This window comes from Akebia trifoliata, chromosome 9, assembly GCF_017979445.1.
Source record: "Akebia trifoliata isolate Shusen 1 chromosome 9, ASM1797944v1, whole genome shotgun sequence".
NCBI lineage: Eukaryota > Viridiplantae > Streptophyta > Magnoliopsida > Ranunculales > Lardizabalaceae > Akebia > Akebia trifoliata.
The window spans coordinates 2,548,697-2,561,527 of record NC_141383.1 but is presented as its reverse complement, the minus strand read 5'-3'; the positions used below and the strand labels follow the sequence as shown (position 1 = coordinate 2,561,527).

At 32.4% G+C, this 12,831-nt stretch overlaps 1 protein-coding gene across 1 annotated transcript; it reads left to right on the top strand.

The window, feature by feature from the left end:
• The first annotated feature begins 11,385 nt into the window (after positions 1 to 11,385).
• On the top strand, positions 11,386 to 12,710 carry LOC147394054 (MLP-like protein 423). Its single transcript, XM_086454457.1, has 2 exons — positions 11,386 to 11,611; positions 12,205 to 12,710. The coding sequence occupies exons 1-2, from the start codon at positions 11,392 to 11,394 to the stop codon at positions 12,480 to 12,482; spliced, it is 498 nt and encodes a 165-aa protein (XP_086310583.1). The 5' UTR covers positions 11,386 to 11,391; the 3' UTR covers positions 12,483 to 12,710.
• Positions 12,711 to 12,831: the final 121 nt, after the last annotated feature.

Here is a 12,831-nt window from a genome sequence, read left to right as displayed (position 1 = left end):
GTTTTGGAATGGGCTGATTTTTGGTGATGATTATCTCCTCATCGTAGAGATCATCCTCAACAAAAATCAGCCCATTCCAAAACTTCTAACTCATGTTGTGAAAAATGTTTTGCCATTGAACGTTACCCTATATATAGGGTAGTGTTCAATGACTAACTTTTTGGCAAAACATTTTTCAAAACATGGGTTAGAGGTTTTGGAATGGGCTGATTTTTGATGAGGATGATCTTTACAGTGAGGAGATCATCTTCACCAAAAATCAGCCCATTCCAGAACTTCTAGCCCATGTTTACAAGTTGAAAACTCATGGACCGTCCATTTTTTGTAAACCATTTTTGATGGGGTTAGAAGTTTTGGAATGGGCTGATTTTTCGTGATGACGATCTCCTCACCGTAGAGATCATCCTCACCAAAAATCAGCCCATTCCAAAACCTCTAACCCATGTTTTGAAAAATGTTTTGCCAAAATGTTTGTCAAAATGTTTGTTGCTGAACATTTCCCTATATATATATAGAGAGTGGGGTTTCGTAGACACATAAAGTTACTCATAAAGGTACAACGTGTTTGTCTTATATGGTTAAAAAGGTTTGGAATGGGCTGATTTTTTGTGAGGATGAACTCTGTGGTGAGGGGATCATCCTTGCAAAAAATCATTCCATTCCAAAACTTCTAACCCCATCAAAAGTGATTTACAAAATTGGATGGTCTATAATTCTTCATCGTGTAAACATGGGGCTAGAAGTTTCATAATGGGCTGACTTTTGGCAAGGATGATCTCCTCATCATAAAGATCATCCTCACAAAAAATCAGTCCATTCCAAACATTTTTCCCATATAAGACAAAACACGTTGTAGCTTTATGAGTAGCTTTATATGTATACAGATCCTAATCCATATATATATATATATATATATATATATATATATATATATATATATATATGGGAAATGTTCAGCACCCTAAGTTTTACCACACATTTTAACAAACGTTTTTTGTCCTACATGGGTTAGAAGTTTTGGAATGGGCTGATTTTTGGTGAGGATGATCTCTATGATTAGAAGATCATCCTCCCCAAAAATCAGCCCATTCCGAAATGTTTAACCCCATGTTTACACGTTGAAAAATCGTGGACCGTCCATTTTTTGTAAATCATTTTTGATGGGGTTAGAAGTTTTGGAATGAGCTGATTTTTGGTGAGGATGATCTCCTCACTATAGAGATCATCCTCACCAAAAATCAGCCAATTCCAAAACTTCTAACCCATGTAAGACAAAACACGTTTGTTAAAGTGTGTGGTAAACCATAGGGTGCTGAACGGGACCCTATATATATATATATATATGGGATCAGACAACATTAAGGAGACAATGTTTGTTCTATATGACTTACAAGTTTTGGATTGGGCTAGTGTTTTGTGAGTAGGTTGTCTATAATGTAGAGATCATCCTCACAAAAAATCAGCCCACTTTAAAACTTCTAACCACATCAAAAGTGGTTTAAACCTGTGAAATATCATTTTTTACCATTAATTTGTAAATCACTTTTGATTGCGTTAGAGATTACCCTTACAAAAAAAATTAGCGCAATCAAAACTTTTAACTCAATGTAGGAAAATTTTTGTCTCCCACTTTTTTCTCCTCACAGATATCTTCATGATTTTTGCATCATAATTGATTTTTTTTTTTTTTCATATTAATTATTTTGGTTGAGTATAACATATTTCTGACAACTGGTAGCTCACTTTGGTGACTACTTGTCTGGGATGATCCCAATGCTAGATAGGTAACATAGTACAATTTCTCACAAATTCACTTGGGTCTTCACTATCACGTCCCCATAATATTTATAGAGAGATTCTATTAACATGCCAGTTTTTTTATTGTAACATACCAAATTATACGGAAACAACCATTTAACTTCAAAGGATTGGTGTATTATGAGTAAAAGTTGACATGCCCAGTTCTTTCATGATTTTTATTAGATTTTAAACTTCTATGGCTTGGCTTTGGTTACATGATCAAAGGAGATGAACTTTTATTTCTCAAGGAGAAGACCACATCCATTGACGACGAAAAAAGGTCAATTGTTTTAAGTGCCATGGAAGGAGATGTCAAGAATCATTATAACTGTTTCAATATCGAAATTCATGTGACTCCAAAGGGTGAAGGGTGCGTTGTCGGGTGGGGCGTGGAATTTGATAACGTACATGACGAGGGCCCGACTCCATATCACTTTATGGATTTGTTTGCTAAGGTCTGCAAGGGCATCGGGGCTCATGTTGTCAAGGAATAAAAATAAGTTGCAACCAATGACAATGATGATATTGGTTCTGCAATAAAAGATGTGGAGCTGTCATATATAATTAATCTATGTTTGTAGAAGCTTATACGTAGGAGCTTTCATGCTCCTAGATGGAGTGGTTGTAATGTGTTCTTCTCTATGGTGGTGATGTTGTGGTCATGCCCTTCTATAAGGGCAGCTTGTGTTTGAGATGTGATAGGAATCTCTGGGATTCAGGTTATGTATTCCAAGGATGGTATGCCCCCTTTGCAATGTAAATTATTTTATTTGATAATATTTCCTTGTTTGCTTTAAAAATTAATAATAAATGAATAAAAATAAAAGTATGTAGTTAATAGGAAACTCCTAGTATGAAGAGGCATCAAACAACATACAACTGAGATGGGGGTATATTTCTAGGGATTCTAAAGAAATTGGATGTCTTCATGGATGAAATTCGTACTTCATTTGAATTATAAAAGTTTAAGACCACTCCCTATGTGAAAAAATGGGTAAATTTGACGCATCCCTTTTAAACGCTATGTGAAAAAATGGATAAATTTGATGTCAAGGTCCATGGAATTTACCTTTTTTCAAGTAGTGTTCCTTTCTGGTCGACGTTTGTGCTGATCCACTTTGCAACAACTTTCATTTTGATGGCCCCTTTTGGAGTTCACGGGCAAGGTGCTCACTCTTATCGGGCTGTTAGATAGCCCATTACCAGGGCCTCCACTTTTAATGTTAAACCTTAGGTGTGGTAATAACTCTGTTGTACTAACATCCAGCTGTTAGGGTGCAACTCGGTCTAGTTCAAACCAAAAAACGAACCAAACCGATAACTTTGGGGTGGTTTGGTTCGGTTTGGAACAACTTGCGGTTCGATTCATGGTTATGAAAATGGAGAACCGATCAATTTCATTCAGTTCTTGGATCAAGCTTGTATAAATTAATGACTTGTATATTATTTTAGTAGTTAGGACATATATTAGTGATTTGTTTAGATAAATTAATGAATTTTTATGGAAAGATTAGTAATTATTGTATGAAATTTTATGTTATTATATGTTTAGTTTTTTAATAAAAAATATTACTTACAATTTATAGAATATTGACATTCCGTAAAACTGAACCGAACCAATCGACTTTAGTTTGTTTTGGGTTGGTTTGGTTCCAATGGAATTTAGATCGATTTTGATTCTTATTTAGTGGAACCGACCTATGTTGGTTCGGTTCCAATTTGATCTCAAACCAAACCAAGTTGCACCCCTAGGTGTCATTAGTGCGGAAAGTTAAGCCTCAACTTTTTGGAGTCGAAACAAATACAAGCTATCTCTCTCTTTCTCTAAAACACAATGACCTAGTGTGTTATCAGATATGGTCGAATCAACTAATTATTGGAATACTGCCCTGAAAAGACATTTTTAATTAATTTATTAATCAATAAAATATTTTTGAGTTTATTTAATTCATTTATTATTCAATTTTATTTTTCATCACACTAGAATATAAGAGGAAGTTTCATAAATGATGAGATGGTTGATGAGGTCTGCAATATCATATGGTCCTTTGGATATAATTATAATATAACTAAGTGATCAACAAAAGATTCAAATCGAAGAATTAGTTATATAATTCATTTTCTCTAAAATTGTCATGGCTACGAATGAAGTTATGATTTCATTATCATGTTGTTAGAGTGTATGCATTTGATGTATGAGATTTTATTATCAAGATATATCGTGTTTATCATGCACTCAACACACGGACGCTTATTAGTACATTGATTGATTGCGTATATTGTTTTTGTTGAAATTTATGATAAAAAAAGAATTGAGTTTATCACATAGACCAAGTTTAGAAATTCCTTAAATCTAAGAAGCTTATCTATCATTTAGTAGCAATCCGTTCACTTTGATTTTGTTAATAGTAGTTCACAATCATGGATTATGTTTGACATTAATTGTGTAACCGATGAATTACTAAGATAAGGATAAGTATTAAACAAGGAATTAACAATCATTAATTTGGAGAATATTCAAGATTGAAAAAAGGATAGTCATGAGATACAAGATCATGATCAGGCGAATTTTGATCATTGATTAATCAATAAATACATATTTTATTTGTTAAAAATATCTACTATATATTACATTTCAAAAGAGTTTCTTCCATTATCCATTGATCATCCTAGAGTCCTAATGACATGCATAGAGACTAAGGGTTAAATACTAGAATAAATTCACCACGATTTCTATATGGGATATTGATTATTGGAGAAGGAATTATCTAATGAAAATTTTGTGGCAAAAACCTATTAGTTAAATATCTAATTCTAAGGATTCAATTATAATATACATATCCTATGTCTTACAATTATTTACCTATTGATTTAGGGTTAGCTGATTAGTACAACTTAATTAGCTTGGAATAGGATATCCCAAAGCAATATGAGTTTGTGTTCAAATCGAATGGATTTATCATTTTATCTCCATGGCGTGTATACACTTGACAAATCCGAAGTTCATTATTCAATGTGTTTTTATTAAGCCCATAAGGTTAAACGACGGTTTGGGTATTTTATTAAATGATTTCTCGGATAAGTTTGAAATAATGTTTTAAAAATCGGATTGGACCAACGGTTTGACCAGGTTCGACCGGATTTTATCTAAAATTGATTCGATTCTTAATGAACCGTTATTTAAGTAACTACTGGTCTTTTGAAAACCTATGGTTCAAGCGTACAAGCCGGTGGCCTTTAAAAAGTAATTCTTGAAAAATGAAAATTTTCTAATGCTTGTCTCTTGCAAAATTAGAAAATCTGGAAATTTTGGTAATTAGTTTACATGCATATTTTTAATACCAAATAATATAGAAATCTACCATAACTAAAATTCTAACAAATAAAATTTATATCAATCTAATATTTAGTACCAAATAATATAGAAACCTAATATAACTAGAATTCTGACAAATAAAATCTATCAATCTACTAAATAACATTTCTTTTAAGAACCTTTAAATAAATTTAAAAAAATATATTCATAATTAGATAAAATCTTTTAACAATTTTTTAGGATTTTTTTATTTTTCATAAGCATAACGCTGAAGGAACATTAATTAGTACATCAATTATATATTTTGATGTGGTGGTGCACACATTACCATACATGCTTTTCATCTAGATACGAGTGAAAAGCATCTATGGTTTTGTGTGCACCACCACATTAGAATGTCAAAAACGATGTACATTTCAATTTTACACTAGCACGACTCTTTTCATAAAGTAAAGATTGAACATTGAAAAACTTTGAAGCTTTAAAGAAAATGAAATATTTGGGGGAAAAGGAAATTTTCAGAAATTTTTTATTCATAATTATTTATTTTGTTGATTTTATTCTCAAGAATTTTTCTTTTACTACATAACCTGAGCAAATTCAAGGTTTCAGGAAAGGATTTTATTACCTTTCTCAGTAGTGGGTAGATGCGATAGCATTGATGTTAGGAGATGCCTTTGATGTTTTGGTTACTGTTTTTATAGTTGATTGGAAGATGAGAGGTTGAGATAGTCCTATCAGGTGTGTCAGAAATTTGTCGACAATAAATTTCAACAAATCTACCTTGAGATTCGTGAAATAAGATCACAAATGATTTTATTGATTTTGATGAAAAGGAGATACATATCTCAATATTTTCTCTGATTAACAGTCAAGTACAAAAAGATGATGTATGTAACTTTTCTTCTCTCCGAGATTTGCACTTTATCAACTGAGAATGTTGTTTTGACGATGGCTTTGTTTGTGCTTCATCTTTTGTCGAGGGTTCTGTAGATTTTCTTCTCTTCGGATTTAACACTTTATCGACTAAGAAAGATTTCTTGACTTTCGGATAAAGGCTTAATGCTTAATCTTCTCTTTAATTAAAGTTTGGATCTCTAAAGAACTTTACTTTATTTTTAGAGGAGGGCTTGGGAGCTTCTTCTTCTCTAGAGGAAAAATTTCTGTCTCTGAGAGAAAGTGATCCGGATCCCCCTCAAATTAGAGAGGTTCTTGTATTTATAGACTTAAAGATAATTTAATTTTTTAAGTATACCCAACTTAAAGAAATTTGATTGGTTTATTTAAAGGCTAAACTTGTTCAAATTCAATTTTCAATGATTCTATGGATTGTTATTGAACCAAACTCATTTATTTGGGTGGAAGGCCCAAAATTTAATATGTGGATCACTTGAATTTGTTGAGTCATGGCCTTCATCTGTAAAAATCCAAATCCAAACCATATAAGGTCAATCCCAATTAATGGGTCCTAATTTAGATTTGTAGGCCCAAGTTTGATTTTAGAGATTTTCCGATAATTTAGAGAGTTGTTTGGTCTCTTTAAATTTTTTATGCTTCCAACTATAACTAGAATTCTAACAAATAAAATCTATCAATCTACTAAAAAACATTTTTTTAACGAACTTTTATATAAATAAATAAATAAAATTCCTAATTAGATAAAATCTTTTAACATTTTTTTAGGGTTTTTAATTTTTTGTAGGACAATGTTGGAGTAACATTAAAATGTACATCAATTATACATTTTGATGTGGTAGTGCACACATTATCATAGATGCTTTTCATCTAGATACAAGTGAAAAGCATCTATGGTTTTGTGTGCACCACCACATCAGAATGTCAGAAACGATGTGCATTCCAATCTTACTCTAGCATGACTATTTTCATAAAGTAAATATTGAACATTGAAAAACTTTGAAGCTTGAAAAAAAATGAAATATTTGGCGAAAAAGAGAATTTCCAAATATTTTCACAACGTGAAAAAAGCTTATATTTGGTGGCTCAAGGTTGTCGAATTTCATTAAATTTGACGGACCAAGACATCAAAATTTTCATTGTCAATTTTTTTTTTCACGGACCGAAACCGTTAAATTAATGAAGGATGGGAGAAATATGATGGCTCTAAGCCATCGAATTGAGGATCATCAAAAATTTCAATGGCACTGTCAAAATTCACTTTCTAAAATTTGTGGGCTTTGGCCCATCGAAGTTTCTTGTCAAAATTTTCAGTTTTTACAATGTTTGTTTCCTATTTATTTATTTTGTTGATTTTATTCTCAAGAATTTTTATTTTATTTTTTATATTTACTTTAATTTCATGAATGTTCTTCATCAAGATTTGTTTTACAAAAGAGGTTAATGTTTTGGTATTTTTGTAGATGTAGATTTACAAAGTGAAATTTAGTTTTAAGATATTATATTTTTTTAATAGAGAGCTACTATTGCCACACCAACTTTTACTAATGCCACACCAATTCTTACATAAATCACCGAACAATTTCACACACTTGGTGTGGCGTTAGCAAAAATTGGTATAGCAATAACAACTTTCTTTATTAATTCATCATGAATATTTTATGATCCTATATATGTAAAAATCAGTTCGACCGAATTGAACCTTGGTTGGACTAGGGTCCGACCAGTTGAGAAAATTTTTGGTTCAACCATCGGTTCAGTTTTTAAAACATCGGTTTCAATCCCTAAATGAAGATTAATGGGAGGGACGATTTTTTGGAGAGGGCCCACTTAACTCAAATAAAAATAGAATCCAACTAATGAGATTCGTTTGATATGTTCTCCCCTTCTTTTATTTGGATTTTTTTTTTTTTTTTCAAAATACACATACTAATGAGAATGGTCTAGAGAGCTTGAGGGATAAAGTTCCAATTAGAAAAAGTCGAGAAAGAGTAAATCACTAAATCATGGACGAGAGCAAATTCATTAATATCTATAGTTCTTATTTGCCTTATCAAGCTTCTTGTATTTTCAATTGTCTAGAATCAGATTTAATGATGATAAACAATAAAAGTGATATTCAAAGGTCTGGATTAATCGATGCTTCCGTTAAAATAATGATTTTCTAAATTTAACCCATCAAGGAGATAAAAAATGAGATTTGCACTCTCCTATTTTAACTAATTTTTTTTTTTTCCATTAATTACACATTCAAATTAATAAATTTATTCATCACTTACAAGTTAATCCTATTATTAATTTTCTTAATCACAATTAAATTGGGATAATCTACATTTTGGGAATCAGCTAGTCCAATCTGGATTTTATGGTAATAACATCTTCCCACATGGTATGTGGGGAAATATAATTTCTCCACCCACCAATTAGACTGGACTGTGGCACCATCAATGCTTAAAATAAGAATCCATTTGGGCATGTTTATTGCTATTAAAAGAAAAAAGAAAAAAGAAAAAAAAAACTGTCAAAATTTATTTTCCTAGAAATAATTTTTTTTTTTGTCCGTGTTTGATTGCAAAGAAAATCCTTATTTTCCTGTAAAACCATTTGCCCATTAAAGTATATAAATTATTTTTTAGCCACTCTAAAAAAATGAATGTCTTTCAGTACCAAATTTAATAAAATTTGCATTAAGGGTCCTCATCTTTAGAATTCTAATGAGAGAAGGCGCAGTAAAAGTGGTTCAGACACCAAAATTTGAGTAGCCCTAAACTGCCCCCACTTTTATATTTAAAATAAATATAATCGGTATCATTTTAATAAGAAAATTACAATTGTATGGCCTATAATCACGACGTTGGTTTTCAAAATTATGAAAAAATATCCTTTTCATTATGAAATTTTCAAAAACCCCTTTAATTAATATTTTAAATTAAAAATCAGCCCTTTTGATACATGGCACCTTGGAGAATCTCATAAATTAAATTTAAAAGAAAAACCTTCTAAAGTTAGAAATTGACTCACACATCCAAATTGGGTATAATATTTGGGAATGGGCCTCCAACAATGAAGCGTGAGATTCAATTGATAAAAGTCAAGGTTCAAATACATCGAAATAATCTAGGCAAGACTGATAAATTTGAGGGTTGAAATCAAAATCAATTGGAAATGAGTGGAGAGGCCTAGAAACATAAGGAGAGAGACATGGTAATGAGAGTTAGATGTGGGACTAAACTCAATACGACTCACATGTGTGGGCCGGACTAGGCCGAAGCACGTAGAGATATGAATTGGGTGACATGGGGGAGAGAAAGGCTCGCTCCCATACCATGATAAATTTGCAACTCAAAACTAATTGACAATGAGTGGAGAGACCCATGAGCTTACAAGAAGAGAGACAAGGTAATGACTGTCCGATGTGGACTGAACTCAACATGACCCCGCACATGTGGGCCAGACTGAGCCATGGCACGTGGAGATATGAATTGGATGACGTGGAGGAGAGAAAGATCCACTTTGATACCATGATAAATTTGGGGGTCCAACTCAAAATCAATTGACAATAAATGGAGAAGCTCAAGAGCCTATAAGGAGAGAAACAAGGAAATGAGTGTTCGATGGACTAAACTCAATAAAGACCTTGTGCTCACACACCCAATTAGAATAATTGAGTCATAATCGAGTCCACAAATCCATTAATTTAAGAGAAGTCAAGCACATACGATTTTTTTTTTTGTTGCTACACATTGGTGCTTGTGAATTATGTTCAATACTCAATAATCCTTCTAGAAACAATGAGTTACATGATGTGTCTTGTTCCTGATATGTTTAAAAAAGATGATCAAGAAAATCCCTTTATGAGGGATTTTTATTTTATTTTGAATTCTCAACCACTAAATTTGTGAGCATGGAACTCGACACTAGGATGGAATAATCCAAAGTTCACGTTAATATTGATTAATTGTCTACAACTCATAATAAGAAAATGGAATAAAAAAGCTCAATAAAAAATCTATAATTAATATAAAAATATTAATTGGACTTCTTCTACCGTCAACCTGAGCTCAACCCGAATTGAAATCGGGTTAAGATATTCTAACCCTAGCTCAACTCATCTTCTATGTAACTCAGCTCAGGCTTGCCCATTGATTAGGTTACGCCCGGGTAGAGTTCGGGCCAGCCCGCCCAAGTTGCAGCCCTAGGTTATAGGTGACATTTCACAAGAGCATCAAGAAAATCGTGGGACACACACTTGAAGGGAGACTGTACAAGTTCTTAATAATTGTATTGAAATCTATTTTAAATGTTATTTCAAATATTTTTTCTTCTATTATTTGCGGTCAAATTCTTCCTCTTAATTGTGATAATACATATATATACATATGATATTATCCAAAACTAAACATTGTGCCAAATAATTTGCAATATATGGGTGAAAAGTTTTGGAATTGGCTGATGTTTTGTGAGGATGATCTCTATGTAAGAAGATCATCCTCACAAAATATTAGCTCATTCCGAAATTTATAACCCCATTAAAAGTGGTTTAAAAAAATAAGTTGGTCCACGATTCTTCAACTTGTAACTGTGGTCAGGTTCAAGGGATATATATCCACTGTTTATACTAATTGCACCCATTTACCTCTATGAATTCCACCCGAAAATTTGTTGTCAGTTAGTTCAGTGAGCACAAATGGTTGGTGCAACTGCAAAGAGCCTAATCCTATCTATATAATAAGATATAATTGTAAGGCCCACTTTTGTGAGGGATAAACTTCCATCCAACGAGGATAAACATCCCATGCAATAACGATTTTCTTTTAGGCCACATTATTATCTTTCCTCATCACCCTCTCTACTTTTATTATATATATATTTTTTTAGCTCACTTTAATATTTTTCATCTTTTATGTTATAACCTCAAAAAATCCTTAGTAATTTTCCTAATTTTGTTTGTTTGGTTGGTAGGTTTTTTTTTTTTTTTTTTTTCACTTTTACCCTTTAATCTCAAAGAGGATACGGGCAAACTCTAATACATTAATGGAGTAATGATTTTCAGTCTCCCCCATGTGTGGGATGTGCATATGTATATCCCGAGGCATAAAATCTATGATTCTAGCATATGCCACGTCAAGAGAATATTTTGAGTATGCCACAATGGGGATCAGATTATCACGACTCATATTAATAAAATGAAAATATTGTCAGTGACCATGTGAACATGTCCATATCACAGAGTACCAAGCCTTGATGGAGCAATAATTATATCAAGATTCATCTTTATATTTGGGGTCCACTGTATTTATTTCCTTTTGTTTTAAATCTTATCACCTTCACCTATAATTTAGTTGAAGAACTACTATATAATGGCACCTCAAGAACAATTGAGAGACACCACCAAGAAAATGGCTCACAAGTTTTCGATCAAATGTGAGATCAAGTGCTCTGCAGACAAATACTTTGGATTGCTTAAGAACAATCTAATGGATCTCACCAAGATCCACCCTGAGAATTACAAGAGTGTTGAAATACTTGAAGGAGATGGAAAGAGTGTAGGCTCTGTCAGGCTTTGGAAATATGTCTTAGGTAATTTGATGAAACGATATCAACTTAATTAAATGTTCAAATACACCAACAATTTATTTTTTCTATAGTTTTTTTACATTTTTTTTGGATGTGTAAGGGGAAGGTTTGGGGGACCAGTTTTGGGAATCCATGCAAGTAATATGAGATTCGATTCACGAATATATGTCGTATTCGATGCAGGATTTCAATTAAAGATACTCCGATGCTTAAATTAATGAACACTCAAAAAAAATTCATTAATACAAAAAGAATGAATTATACATCTTAATCATTGTCTTATTTATAGAAAGTTTCCATATGTACTATAGAAATTTATTTGTTTATTTATTTATTTTTCATATGATCACGATTGATTTAATTGTTATTTTCTGATTATTTTGAATGTTTATTATATATTTCTAACAATGATAGATCATGTAGTTGGTGACTTCTCAAGAGCAATGATCCCGACTTGCTTGACAAGTAATATAGTTGAAATGTGGTGCATGTTTTGGTAAATCTGCCTAATAAATACATGTCTCATCGTTCAACTTGGAGTCTCACTATCTCTTTTCCATAATATTTATGTTCAGCTTTTTATTATTTGATCACAGGGGCAAATCCTGATGACATTTTGTATGTCAAGGAGAAGACCAAAGCCATTGATGAAGAAAACAGATCAATCATTTTTAGTGTCATCGAAGGAGATGTCATGAATCATTACAACTGTTTTGATATTGAAATTCATGTCGTTCCAAAGGGTGATGGAAGCTTGGTGGAGTGGACTGTGGATTTCGAAAATGTTCATGATGAGGTCCCTACTCCACATCATTATATGGACTTATTTGCTAAGATCTGCAAGGGCATGGATGCTCATCTTTCCAAGGAATAAAAATAAGTCATAATCGTCAATGATGATGATGTTTCTCTTTAAATAAAACAATCTGTATTTGTTGAAGTTTAGTTAGGGGCTTTCATGCTTGGAAGTTGAGTTGTACGTTGTAGTGTGTTCTCCTCTATGTTGGAGATGTCTTCTTCAATAGGAGAAGCCTATGTTGAAGATCTGATGGGAATTTCTAAAATTAATGTTATGCATTTCTAGGGCCCATGCCCCTCACCACTGTCTGAAAATGGAAAAACACTTTCCTCACTAACTTAGTAAGATTTTAACTCTTACTAAGGGTCCTTGAGCCTAAATGAATTACCACATTGGCAATCCAACACCACAGACCTCTAGATTT